The sequence below is a fragment of the Oryzias latipes genome, chromosome 14 (genome assembly GCF_053564925.1).
Source record: "Oryzias latipes strain Hd-rR chromosome 14, Olatipes_Hd-rR_3.1".
In the NCBI taxonomy this organism is placed as follows: domain Eukaryota; kingdom Metazoa; phylum Chordata; class Actinopteri; order Beloniformes; family Adrianichthyidae; genus Oryzias; species Oryzias latipes.
In genome coordinates, this window is record NC_136250.1 from 10,349,659 (window position 1) to 10,364,221 (window position 14,563).

The 14,563-nt window shown below is 38.6% G+C and overlaps 2 protein-coding genes across 3 annotated transcripts; both read left to right on the top strand.

Moving 5' to 3' along the window:
- The first annotated feature begins 5,055 nt into the window (after positions 1–5,055).
- Positions 5,056–6,579, top strand: coa4 (cytochrome c oxidase assembly factor 4 homolog). Of its 2 annotated transcripts, none has more exons than XM_004076189.5 (2): positions 5,056–5,196; positions 6,165–6,579. In XM_004076189.5, the coding sequence occupies exon 2, from the start codon at positions 6,198–6,200 to the stop codon at positions 6,444–6,446; it is 249 nt and encodes an 82-aa protein (XP_004076237.1). In that variant the 5' UTR covers positions 5,056–5,196; positions 6,165–6,197; the 3' UTR covers positions 6,447–6,579. The 2 variants fall into 2 exon arrangements, with proteins under 2 accessions (XP_004076237.1, XP_020564428.1); XM_020708769.3 differs by having other exon boundaries at positions 5,063–5,196; positions 6,092–6,579.
- A 1,424-nt stretch (positions 6,580–8,003) lies between these two features.
- or41a3 (odorant receptor, family 41, subfamily A, member 3) lies at positions 8,004–9,278 on the top strand. Its single transcript, XM_023962860.2, has one exon. It carries the CDS (start codon positions 8,154–8,156, stop codon positions 9,126–9,128), a length of 975 nt encoding a protein of 324 aa, XP_023818628.1. The 5' UTR covers positions 8,004–8,153; the 3' UTR covers positions 9,129–9,278.
- The last annotated feature ends 5,285 nt before the right edge of the window (positions 9,279–14,563 follow it).

Consider the following 14,563-nt stretch of genomic DNA (forward strand, 5'->3'; position numbering starts at 1 on the left):
CATTTCATGCAGCAATTTGGCAAATTCGAGTGTTTAAATCAATGCTAATTATTAAAAAAAATGCTTGACAAACTACACATGGCTGTTAGCTTTTTATTGACAGTGTAATATATTCATGAGCCTTGTCCCCCTGAGGAAAAAAAACAAAAAAAACAGATGCCAGAAGTTCTCTCTGCCCTCTCTGGACAACCGCCCTTATGGGTGGGTACAGGTTGTCTGTGTGTAAAAAAATGTTAGTTGCATGCAGGGGGCCCGCAGGAAAGTCATAAACCATTTGAGGAACTAATAGAGCAAAAGTATTCATGCACATCTTTTTTCTACGGGGACGCTGCATGCAACAGGTCAAAGACACGTAAGGGTATAAGTAAGGGTGAAGTAGGTGAGATGTAGGCACGTCTTACTGATTTTTCATTTTTTTCAACCACCCCAAACCCTGCTCAATGTTCAAGTGCGCGCTCCTTGCACACCTTTTGTGTGATCCTTGCATGCAGCCTGCCTGTTAGAAATGAGGAAATTAGACAGAGAATAATTTGTGTGGGGAACCTACAGGTGTCCCACAGGCACTAATGCATCTCACAAATAACTTGTGAGTAAGGGCACCATCACCTGTAAGTCATAAGTGTGTGCAACTTATATTACCTCACATTTACTTCACAATACATTGACCATACGCATGACAACTGTACTGAAAACTTTTTAGACGTCCCCTGAGGTGGTCGTACGACCCTCATGGGATCTCTTCCAACACCTCTCACCATGAGGTACTTTTAGAACTAATAAAGACCCTCCTCATCCCAGAATATTTAATCACTTCCTTCTAATCATAAGCATCAGTGAAATTTCGATCCCTATCCATGAAATGGCAGTGAAAATTACAGTTCTTCCCTTAGAGGAGTGAGCCATCAAGAGGATAATCCTGATTGAGCTTAATTAAACCCTCTTAGGTAAAAAAGAAATTATTGCTTCTCACCAACAGCCTCCTTCCACAGGCCTGGTACCGGGGTGGGGCCCTTTTTACTAGGAAACCTGTGGTTTCTAAAGGCTTCTTATACTTGGGGTTTTCATGAATTGGGTTTAGTCAATAATCACTGAGTGCAAGTCAATGAATTTTCCCCCATATGTTAGCATTTAGAAAAGCCTGAAAGTCGAACCATTAGAGAAGAGGAAGAAACTTTTTTTTTCTATTCACGATTTATAATGGTTTCTAATGAGATTAATTAGTTTCAACTTAAACAGCAAAGATGTTCTGGGGTTTGTTTGTTTGTGTGTTTTTGTTACAGGCAAAGAAGTCATTAGTATGTATTTGTGGTCAGTTTCATCGTCGAAGGAGTTTTAGGAAGAGACTCAAAGGAGTGAGTTTGTCAGGAGTGAATCTTTGAATGGGCTTTCTCTGTCTTGTTTACAGTTGCACTAACTTCTATTTATCTTGACACACACTCGTGATTTTGTTCTCCCCTGCTGATCAATCAGTCAGTGGATACTGTACTCGTACAGTTTTGTTCTGTACTACTTTAGACTTTAAGCTGGGTGAACATGAGGGATCAAATCAGGAGGGTGAGTCCCATTTTATTTTGACGCAGTTTGACCTGATCTTCCTTCATCCAGTACATTTGACAAGCATATTCTGCATCACAATTTGTTTATTGCTACAATTTGTCTTATTCTTTGAAGTCAGAGAAGCTCAGAGGTGCAATATAAAAAAACTGTCAAAATCTGAGAAGAAGTGGTTCCTATTTAAAGTGCAGATTAGAAAGACCTTAAACTTTTATCTCTGACTCCAAGACTGTTCAATATCCTTTTGTACAGCAGAAAAGCCATAACTTTGTTCTGAATTTCAAAATTTCCCAGAAATAAATCACCTCAAAGAAAGCAATTTTTTTCTAACAAAAAAGGGAAAAAATCTTTCTCAGGAAATTTCTAAGCAAATATTTTTTAAATTACTAGCGAAAGGTCTGCATAAAAGACAGAAAAGACAACAAAAGCAGACTCAGCAGCATGAATATTTTACAATGTCCTTCGCTCAGGAAAAGCTGCTGATTCCATGACCAGTCATAACATTGCTTTGTTGCTGCAACGATGTCAACAGCATCTGCTTTGACAACCTGTCTGTCTTTATTTTTTTTCTTTGGAAAAGCTCCCACCTTAAACAGTCTAGGCTCACCTAAGTTATATAATAAATGATGCAAACTTATTCAGGGATTAAGTCAAAACATAGTCTTGTAATTCAATTGTGCATGAAAGACTCCTATCAAAACATATAAATATAGTTTTCTTTTTTTTAATACATTTCACTTCAAATTTTTAAGTGCTTATAAAACATTAGATAATTAGTTTATGCTACAACAACTCTGCACAGAAAAGGCGAAAAGATAGCTTTTTATGTAAGTTACTGTGTTCTGAAAGTACAATATGACTACAAGCATCCCCCCCATCTCTGTCCTCCTCAGTGTCCTTCACTGGCTTCATCCCATCCAACATCACTTACTGCCCCCTTATGGTATTCTGACAATATTGCAGCCAAAAAAAAGATAAAAGGGTAAAAATAAAGATTATAACCTTTCATAACGTTGTACTATTAAAGAACACAAAAGAAGTCCAAAGTAGTGGCTACATTTTATTGTTAGACTGGTGTGCTTTGATATTTTACAAAATTAATTTTAATATTTTCACAGTGCAATTTACTGATTATTCTTTTTTTCTTTCTATAGGTTTACAATTATTATTACTTATTATAATAATACTATTATTATTTAGTTCATGTATCTTTGTAGTATTTATGACTTGCTATAAGTGTTGCGTGGAAATATTACTTAAATGAAAAATATGCACTTTAGCCTCTGTAATATAATAGAGCCAAAAACTATGGCAAGGATTTCCCAGTGAAAGCCAAAAGGTGTTTTTAAAATTAAATACATTTGACTTCATTACAAAATCACTTAATGTAAATATTAAAATACGAGCCCCATCGATAATTAACAGCTACCAAAGTCCTCCGAAATTACGACGATGCCTTCCACAAGACAGATGACCAGAACAGTTTTCTTGGTGACAAACAATAAACATAAACAATCTCATTATAATGATGACATTTGGTTACCTTTCATATTTTCTTTACTGTAAAATCAGATTTACAATATTTTTTGGAAAATTGCATTCGCTTAACAAGCACAATTTTAGTTACAGATTATTATTTTCTTCAATAAGTATACAGTAGCTATTTGCCATATTGCATGGCAGATAGTCCTTTTTTATGTCAGGAAGGTGTTGGGCCAGATCTTCTCCTTCCTCTGAGGTGTTTTCATGTTTTCGTAGTTTGGCCTTAGGGTGTTCTCTCTGGCTATGCTGAAATTTTAATGCTGTGCTTTGATGGACTGGCCATGAGGGCACATCTTGATTTCTATAAGGGCGGGGGTACGGGCCACCTTGAGCAATGACAGAAAAAACATAGACCTCAACGAGACTTTTACAGTCTTTTGCAGATTCTTGAAACTAAAAGTCATGTTCTGATCACAGTCATTATGATTACACTAATAACTGGTCAGTAGGACTGTTCCCCAGCAAAAGTTGCTTTCCATGTGTCTGCATCAGGCTTTGATTTTGTGGATATTTGTGAAATTTCAGACATTTCAGACATAGCCATTTACTGCAGTAGTCAAATATCTCCACATATTCTAGCTTTTTCAGAGTAAGAAATGTTTGCTGAAGCCAACCCCAGCCATTACTGGGTGGGAGGAAGGTCACACCATAGACAGGTCAACAGTTCACCACAGTGGCTATCTCTAATCTGACCTTTTTCCTTCTTTAAACAGGATTCAAGGATTTCAGAAAGGACAAAAGTTTTAGTAATTTATATTTAATATAGCTATATTAACTAATATAGTTTTTGTATACAGCTTTACAAAAACGATTTGTTAATATGGGGATTCATTGGATGTTTTCATGTTACAGCTCATTAATGTCACTTAGAATTGTCTGTCATTAACCTCCAGTTTTAGCTGCAAGAGCGTGCAACCTTCTAATGGAGGCAGATGAGATTAATTAGGCTTAAGCTTTTACAGTAAAAGCCTTGTTTGTTTTGAAGAAGGTTGTTAATTGCCCTCCTTTGGGTAATGACGTCCCAAACAAGACTCATTAGCCAGACTCCCAGGAGTTGAATATTCAGGAGAGGATCATTTTATCGTAGGTCATAGAGTTCTGTTTAGTAACTAAAAAGATCCCTGTAGAAGTATTACACAGCGCCAGTGTCAATGTTTTGCTTTTGAGTCAAAATGTGCACAAGCAGATACAAAGTGTTTAACTATTTAAAAAAATGTTTTTTATGTATGATAAAAATCTCTTTTAACCCTAAATGGTAGGCTTATAATATATCCTACTAAACATTAAGTAGTTATAGAGGTGATGAGGTTTTTAAACTTTATTAGTCTTAACATGGTTATGTCTGGTGGACTTGTGGCCTGTCCAGAGCATTTGGACCAATTGTACCATAATGGCAGCTGTAATAGGCTGTAGAAAACCTTGACCACTGTATAGGATCTTGGACAGTATTGGCAATTTGTTGATACATTTCTTTTAGCATTTTTGCCAAGGATATTAGTTTTGGCTGCGCCTATTTGAAAACATTATTTATTCTAAATAATTTTGATATATTTGGATTATTTCAATATCTTGATGGGGTTTCTCTTAATAGGTTTTAAATTGCAATCTTTATTCATTCTCATCTATCTATCTATCTATCTATCTATCTATCTATCTATCTATCTATCTCTCTCTCTCTCTCTCTCTCTCTCTCTCTCTCTCTCTCTCTCTCTCTCTCTCTCTCTCTCTATCTATCTATCTATCTATCTCTATCTATCTATCTATCTATCTATCTATCTATCTATCTATCTATCTATCTATCTATCTATCTATCTATCTATCTATCTATCTATCTATCTATCTATCTATCTATCTATCTATCCATGCCTCCATCCATCTAATTTTATTTTATTTTACATACCGTAGCTAATACCTTGATGGCCATTAACGCTTGTCGGCTGTAGCGGAACTAATGGCAGCATTGAAGGTCGGGAATGTATTGCTGCTACACCGCTGTCCCACGCTTAACTGTCCGCCGTGTGTGTCAGGGGCATTGACGGTGCGCTTTAATGCCTAAACTTGGACCGCTCGTGGAGAAATCTGCTCATCCACTTTGTACAGGTAAAGAAGTTAAAATTATTGCAAACATGTGTTATATAATATTTTAATGCTCGTTAGAATTCTGCTTTTTGCGTAACGCGAGGAAACAGTGAAGTTCTGAATCGCGTGCAGCTAGGAAAATCAGCCGAAGAAGAACTAGGGTAACAATTAGGTCAGGTTCTTACATTTTATTCATTAAATATAAATAAAAAAATGACATTAAAGTCCGATGAGTCTCCTAGACATGTCCAAATAAACTTTATTTACAATTTAAACTCACACTCCAGCAGATTATTATCACTTTTTTTGCGTCAAAGTTAGTCAGTGACAGTAATCATATCATAAACTAGCACAACTTAATCTTTATTTTTTCAACTTCAGTTTCCTCATAAGGTAAGTCTAATGTTAGCTCAACAAAGAAGTCATATTAGTAGGATAACTAACTTGAGCTTCAAAATGGTTAGATCTCCTGAACTGCACAGCAGTAGATAGTATTAGGAATTGTGTCATACACTAAAAGCAATATTTATAAATGTATATTTGTTATTAAATAATGTATTTAAAGGATGCCCATAACCAAAAGTATAGTTATTCTTCAATATAGAATAAAAATATATTTACATTGAAGCTCAAGTTAGTTATCCTACTAATATAACATGTATATAAATAAATGAAGTATTACGTTTGTGTAGTACCGTGTTTACAAATATGTGACTGAACTTTGTGGATGAAAATATTTATTTTGCACTGAAGCTAATTACTGTGCTAGTGAGTTGTTGCCTTAAGATTCTTGAATAAATGAAAAATAAATGATTAAAATGTAATTATTTTTGTACGGATTTATCAGGTGTGAATGGCAGTGATTATCTTTTTGTAGCTTGAATAGTTATTTTGTATTTTCATATATTTGTTTAAGGGACAATGCATACAACGAACAGTGTGGAGTGCTCTAAAAATTGATCTCCATGACATCACAATATTCCCTGCAGACGTGCTGAGTGGAGGAGCCCTACAGCAGCAGGATGGCATCCCCTTCACCCCACGATCGCAGCAGGAAGGAAGACGAGGATGACCCTGTTGAGCAGATGATATCCCGCACTGGCTGCACTCAGCTCCACTACGCTGTACAGGACTGCATGGCAGAACACCAGGACTGGCGAGTTTGCCAGACTCAGGTCCAGGCTTTTAAAGACTGCATGATGAATTTCCAAAACAGGCGGAAAGAGCAGCTGAAGAAGCAGCAAACTTCCACCGACTCCACAACCAGATGAGCTCCCAGATGGCCACCCTGACATCCTTGAAGTGCCGAACTTACTAAAAAAATTAAACGGAAAGAAGACAAAATGATTTGGAATATTCATTATTTGGTGTGGACTTATAAAAATAAACTATCCAAGCCTTCAACTATCTGTTTGTGTCTGATGACAATCAAATAGTTCTGGAAAGAAAAACACGTTTAACCCTTGTGTTATCTTAGATATCCCCACCCTTCCATTGATGTGTTCTCCCTACCATGAAGAAGGTGGATAAAGGTGGAAAGATTTCATGTAATCCATGGACACCAGTGAAGATCACAAATCATTGTAGAAAAAAGGTTCAGCGCACTGTCTAGTGGGTCTAGATGACCCAACTCCCGATGTTAAAGTGCCTAGGATAGCACAAGGGTACCGAGCCGTGCCCTCAGCCGCCCAGCTCCCCAACTCTGGGGACAATTGGGGACAGAGCTTTTCTTCTAATAGTTAGAGACAATAGATGTCAGGGATTCTCTAAGAAATTATTATTGCACTTCAACCCTTGTGCTGTCCTAGACGACCCAACCCTTACATTGACGTGTTCTCCCTACCATGACAAAGGTGGATAAAGGTGGAAAGATTTCATGTAATCCATGGACACCAGTGAAGATCACAAATCATTGAAGAAAAAAGGTTCAGAGCACTGTCTAGTGGGTCTAGATGACCCAACTCCCGATGTTAAAGTGCCTAGGATAGCACAAGGGTTACTTGGCCAGTGAGGTCATTCGCACAAATTTATTTGATTTGTAAATCAAAAATGGAGGGGGGGGGGGCTGGGTGTAGTACATTTTGTTTGGAAAGTAACTATTAGTTATAAAATTTATTTAGGAACTATTTAAAAATAGATTTTATTGAAATATTATTGATGTTTATATTTGGAATGAAATTTTGCATTATATGTAAAGTGAAGCGTGGATAAAAAAAAAAAAACTCTTGCATTTGCACATCAGGCTTTGCATCTCTTTTTGTGCAATATTTTGGCACAGCCTTGGCAAATAAATCTTTTCTTTTAATAAAATCAAATGTGGAGAACTTGAAATCATTAGTGTCAGATGGAAACAAACTTGCTTAAAAATGTTCAAAATATAAAATATAGGCAAGGCAAGTTTATTTGTATAGCACAATTCGTACACAAAGTAATTCAAGGTGCTTCACAAAACAGAAAAATGCATTAAAATCACAATACATCATAGAAATAATCAACGTAAAATTTACTTTAAAAGGAAAGAAAAAAAAAAATATATATATATATGTGTGTGGACCATTGAAATCCAAGCTTTCTGTTGTGCACACTGTAAAAGTCAGTGTTTAGCGTTACATCATCGCAATCAGAAAACAACAATTAAGATGCTTTGCTCTCTACAGATCCAATTAGGGAAATTAAACACATATTTCACATTTGTCTTACTAATGAAGTGTGGGGTTCTCTCATGAGAATCGGAAATATATTTTTAACTGTTAGCAGCTCAGTCTGTGTGCCATTTGCTCACAAAGTTTTAGAAGAAGCACCAATGTGAAAGGCTGATTTAGCATAGATATCAGAGAACATTAGATGGGCCTCCTTTCTTTTTTCACCTATAATTTTAAATGTGCTTGACATTTTTATTCATTTTCCTGTTGCAAACAAAAGAAACGCATCTCTTCTTCAGATAGAAGAAAATTTGATCATTGCTGCTGATTTTAACTATGTCTTTTCTCCGGACGGCTTTGAACAGCTCCGTCATCATTCATCCTCCAGGCTTCTACATCATTGGATTTGAGTCTTTACCATCAGTCAACATCTACTTCATCTTTCTAGCAATTGTTTATGTGGTTACAGTGCTGTTTAACGGTTTGCTGATTATTGTTGTGGTTATTAATCCATCCTTACACACGCCAAAATTTCTGGCTGTCATCAACCTTGCAGTGATTGATTTATGTCTAAACACTTGCACTATTCCTGGTATGATAAAGATATTTTTGGTCAAAGATAATTTTATCCCATTCAACTTGTGTTTGGTGCAAATGTATTTTTATTACTTTTTTGCCAATTCAGAGTCCTATGCACTCACTATACTGGCTTATGACAGGTTGGTGGCTATTTGTTTCCCTTTGCGCCAAAACTCCATCAACACAATGCGCAGCATGTGCTGCATCATTACCTTTACCTGGTGTTTGGTTTTAGGAATTACAACCTTTTCCACGAGTTTAATGACTAAACTGTCATTCTGTAACTCTGTCAGAGTGTTTAGTTATTTCTGTGACTATGCACCCGTGTTCAGGCTTGCCTGTAATGATTATTCAATGCAGTGGTTTGCAGCTTCCTTTTTGAGCATGATGACCCTTGTAGGGCCTTTTGCTTTCATAGTGCTGTCATACGTCAGCATCCTGGTGACTGTGTTCAGAATGAAAACATTAGATCGGCGCCTAAAAGCACTGTCTACTTGTGTGGAACACATCATCATTGTTGCAATCTTTTTTATTCCTCTTCTTGTCATTTTCACAATTGGCTTCAATTCGGGAGGAATTAACCCAGATCATAGAGTTCTAAGTCTGTCAATGGCCTCTTGCCTTCCACCTTGCATTAATCCTATTGTATATTCTTTGAAAACTAAAGAGATCAAAACCCGAGCACTGGTACTGATTAGGAAAAATAAACTTATTCAGACTAAATCTACTTGAATAATTGTAGGATTAAAAACACAGAAGTAATCCAAATATTTTGGATTAAATGTACTTGTTTTAGATTTGATCTATTCAGTTAGTTAAAAATGTCTTTTCCCAAGATTTGTGACAAATTTGAAACTTTATTACCTTGCACCTCAGTGTTTGAGTCAGAGAAGGAAACAATATTCACAGGCTGGCTTTTTGTGTGATTTCTACTGTCTTTTACCATCTTTATAACACTGCATGCACTCTAGATTAATAAAAATATGTCCAGATGATGCATCCATAACAAGTAAAACTGAAAGAGAAATGGGGATTTCATGACAGTTTTCAACTTTCATAAACTTTTACTTATTTATTTTTGTTCAAATTGAATTTCACTTTGCAGTAAAAAAAAAGGATGTTTTTTTTGCAGATTTTTTTCTGTTTTATTTATAATGTTGTTGTTCTGTAAATACACTGAAAGTCACTTTACCTTTGTCTTTTGGTGAATGTCACTTTTGCTGCTGTATTTTTAAATGTCCTTTTTGATGCCGCATATAAGTGAAATTTCCCCATCGTAGGATCAATAAAGTTTTCAAATCTAATCTAATCTATCATTGAAATTAAGTAAAAACAGCTTTATCATGCATTAAATAGTGAATGTAAAATGTGGTGTATTTGTTTTTTTTGTCCCTACATAAAACACTGGATTATCCTTGTCTGTTCTAACTTAAATTAAAGCAATGTACATACATTTTCTATTTTAATTTAAAGTTTAAATGTTAAAATTTTGTACTTTGTGTCATTTTCCATAGAGACGAAAATATCCATTTTAAATGAATTTATGCAAGTTATGTTTAAATAAAACAATATTTTTCCTTTAAAGGATCCTCTGAGCATTTATGACTTTTAAGGTGTTACTGTAATTGACTGTGCTAGATTCACACATGGATGTTAAAGCTGTATCATCATCTTTTCTCTAATATTCTGGAAATAATGCATAGGTCAGTCTGGAAAGACACTTTCTGTTATTAAAACAATAAACTAATGCAAAATACATATTAACAGTTGCCAGGCAGTTTTTATGTTGTGATTTTTAGGTAAACATAATAAAGGTTATTAGCACGTCACAAAAGTTGAAGTTGCAAGACATCTGACCAGTAATTTGTTTATGCAGTAACAGTTATGAACCACTAGATTATGGTAAATAGCCATGAATATTGTACATGTACCGGTAAGTGATATTAGATCTCGACTTTTAGAGTTGACAACATTTTGACACTAACAAAAAGTGTGTCAAAGTCTGTCAGCAATAAAATAAATTTGAGATAATGGAGATAGGACCAGTTACCAGATTCATTACATGTGAGTTATCTGTCAGCAAACAAATCCAACAGCAAAAAAGATTTCAGATTTAAAATCAGATAGGAGATATCACCTTCCCCACTGTCTTAGATAGAGCACTAAGCACAAATGTGCCATTCGTGAACGACAAAAGGGTTGTCATAAAAGGAAAATGTAGTAAAGACACTTAGTCTCCCATTGTTATTACTCAAACAACCATAGCTCTCGTTTTTTTAAGTAAAAAACACACAAGAGCATATCAGTGATCATAAAAAGTTTGGAAGAAGGTCAGACAGAATCCACATTTTTTAATTAATTAATTGTAATCCAATATATTATAAATAATTCCAAAATGCTTCATTATTTTAATCGTACCCCAAATCAAATCAAATCAAATCAAATCAAACTTTATTAATAAAATAGCGCTTCTCATGCATTTTGCGCAGCTCGAAGCGCTTTAACATTAAAAACGGAAAACACACAATATTACAGTAAAAACCCAACCCACCCTTCACCCTTCTAACTCCCCTCCGTTAAAACATATGACCCATGGCCTCCACGTACAAAGAATAATGACTTTAAATAAATAAATAAGCAAAAAAACAAACATATAAGGCTTGGCTCTGCTGTGAAGAAACAGTATTCGGGAATCTTTTCATACCAGGAGCCAGCTTGACCATGGGAGCATCGCCTCAGCGCCCACCCAGACTGGGACAACACTGGGGTCCAAGCTGTGACGCTGCAAAGTTAGACCCCAGCTGCCCCAGCAAGGGCGACAACTGCAGCAACAACCACCGACCAAGCCGGCAAGCCCTGGAGGTAAAGATCCCCACATGAAACACTGGGGCTCAAATCATGATAAGATACTAAAATTAAAGACATAAGATGTATATAAAAATATAAAATTGAGAATAAGATGGCCCATATACACTAGATGTTCTGCACAGAACCATTCATAATGGACTCTCGGTGGCAGGACACCAACATTCTGCAAACTGAACAGAACTAAAAAAAAAAAAGAGGGGAAACTGTCATGGTGGCCTGTCAGACTCCTCCCCCTCCTGCTCTGCTGCTCATCTCCCTCAGCTGTGACTACTCTTCTCATCAAACCACCTGCTACTTAAGGAGACCCAGCTTCTTCAGTCTTCGCCAGTTCGCTAACCCTGACGGTGCCCTTATCTCCTGAAGCTCTACGTCTGGCCCCTTAGTCTCTGCACTAAGTTAACCTTGTCTTGTCCTCTGCACCCAGGTTACCTTATCACGCCACAAGAGTCACCTGAGTTCACCATCCGGAGCAGCTACAGCCTCAGCCTTCCACCGCTGACGTTTCCTGCCACTGAGAGCCACAGCCGCAGTCCTCATCTAGACCACGGCCACGCCACGGGTCCACCGAGCGTCCACGCTTATCAAGATCACCACGCCACACCAGGGTTCAAGATCCTGCCCACGAACATTGTCTCGCTCCCGCTCTGGAAATTCTGGATCTACACTCGAGAGCCACAGCCACGATCAGTGGCGGTTCTACCCTGAATTACTCCCTGGGCGAGACCCTCCTCTGGCGCCCCCCCCCCCCCCCCCCCCCCCCAATAGAGTCACTTTGTCCATTTATTGTAACTGAAAATACAGTTAGGAAATATTTAATAAACACAAATAATCTGAAATAAATATTATAAACTACAAATCACACAAATAATACACTAGAATAAATGTAACTGCAGCACTAAGAACAGAAAACACTAACTAAAACCTAACCTTTGTGGCCTTCCTGATGCAAGCTTGTCAATAACGTCATCATATGAAATCTGCTCCCCCCCCTGAATGATTGATACTAACAACAGCAGGTTAGTGAGTTGCTCCTGAGACATTGGTGATCTCAGGTATGACTTGATCAACTGGAGTTTTGAAAAGCTAGCAGCAGCAGCAGCAGCAGCAGCAGCAGCAGCAGCATGCTACCATCACAGCTTATTTAACATTATGAACTAATATACAACAATAAAACACAACAAAAACTTTGTGTTACAGCAGAGCAGACAGACACACGAATCATAACTAATGTAACAAGTTAAGGCAGAGCAAACATTTAAGAATAAATATCTTAAAAATGACGTTATTTGCAATATTTGGGCCTACTTCAGTTTTGGTCATGATAGACCAAACAAGAGATTTTTCCTCTGCAACGTTGTTGTTGTTGTAGGGCAGGTAGCATTCGAATTTAGAAAACGTGCATCTAGTTATGCGATATTACCCTTTTCTTTGTCTCTTTTCTCCTCTTCTTCTCTTTTCTTTCTAAATTGGGCACCAGCTTTGACCTTTTTTCTCCATATTTCAGATGTTTTTGCATTTAGCATAAATGTCCTGACATAGGTATCAAGTCTGTCGACTAAACCAACTGTCATCTAAGTGAAGAATTTTTTTTGTTTTCCCATTTTTTATTTGGGCATTTCACACAAAAATAACCAAAAAAGCATGATTTTTTTATACCTTTTTTATACCCGCAGCCCCCCCCCCCCGTTCGTCATACATTTCCAGAAGGAGCGCGTGCAGCTGCACCCAGGGGCGCCAATTCGCTACATGGCGGCGCAATTTTTATTTTTTCATCAAGCACTGAGCCGCGGCCCGCGACCGTTGCCCCCCTGGAAGAAGATCCAGCCAGGTTTGCGCATGCGTTTTGCGCTCCGTGCTCACCTCTCAGCCTGCATCCTTCACCCCGCGCCCCCTCCCTTCTCCTTCTTCACCCCGCGCCCCCTCCCTTCTCCTTCTCACACACATTTGCGTCTACTTCTCAAAGACAGGAGAGAGCGCAGCTGCGGGGCGGGGGCGCCGCCAGGTTTCAGGCTGTTACAAACTCTGTGATATAAGTAAACCAATAGTGATGCATAAAGTATTTTACAAGAGCTGAGCCGCTGGCGCCGCCCCTCCGTCATTTTTCCGCCCCGGGCGATCGCCCGTATGGCCCGTGCCTAAAACCGCTACTGGCCACGATTACCCACTACACCATCAACAACCGCAAGAAACATTAAGAAAATAAAAACCTCTTATTTACTTCTTCACTCACCTGCCTCTGCCTTCTGGGTTTTCAGCATCTGGGTCTTCCTCCGCGTTCTAGTCATGACAGAACGAACTGGCCAGAACCCCGACCCAGCTGACCCGGAAGGACTCCGTGTGGCAGTCCAACAGCAGGGCATCATGCTCGGACGTCAAGCTGACGCTTTGGGACAGATGGCCTCCGCCCAGCAGGATTTATTTCGACGTCTGGACAGCATGACACAGACTTTGTTGGAATTAACCCGGCAACGACCCGGTTCCACGGCTCCTGCCTCACCTCCGCTCTCCGACAACCAGACCGCTTCCGCTTCCTCCTCCGCCCCGGAGAATTACCGACTATACCCCGAACCGTTCCATGGTGACGTTGAGGCTTGCGGAGGGTTTTTGCTACAATGTCAGCTCCTTTTCCAACAGGCCCCCCGGTTCTATCACTCTGATCATAGCAAGATCACTCTCATCGTCAATTCCCTCAGGAGTAAAGCGCTACAATGGGCTCAGGCTTTTCTGGCGGCTAATCCCATATCTCATCTCCCGTTTAATCGCTTCATCGACGAATTTCGGTTAGTTTTTGATCAACCTAGGAAACAGGAAGAAGCCACCAGACGTTTGCTGAGCCTCAAGCAACGCAATCGATCTGTCAGCGACCACGTGATAGACTTTAGGATCCTAGCAGTGGAGGCCGGATGGACTGACCCAGCTCTAAAAGGGATCTTTTATCAGTCCTTAAACGAAAATATCAAGGATCACTTATGTTCACAGCCTGAGGCTTCCTCGTTCGAAGAATTAGTGTCCGCCGCGTTACGTTCTGACACCCGCCTCAGAGAACGTAATCGTGAACGTTATCCTGTAACCCGAAAGACACCATCTACTAATCCGGTTGCTTTTCCTGCCTATCCTTTTGAATCTTCCCCTTTCAGATCGCGAGAGCCACCAGTGGAACCTATGCAGGTTGGTCATGCCAAGCTGTCTGAAGAAGAGCGGCAGAAACGTAGAGAGGAGGGACTATGCTTCTACTGCGGTAAACCCGGTCATCAGGTTTCCCAATGTTCACTACGTTTAAACTCCAGAACCCCCCGCTA

Coding starts and splice junctions, on each gene's coding strand:
- or41a3 (XM_023962860.2), top strand. CDS start 8,154: ATGTCTTTTCTCCGGACGGCTTTGAACAGCTCCGTCATCATTCATCCT.
- coa4 (XM_004076189.5), top strand. CDS start 6,198: ATGGCATCCCCTTCACCCCACGATCGCAGCAGGAAGGAAGACGAGGAT.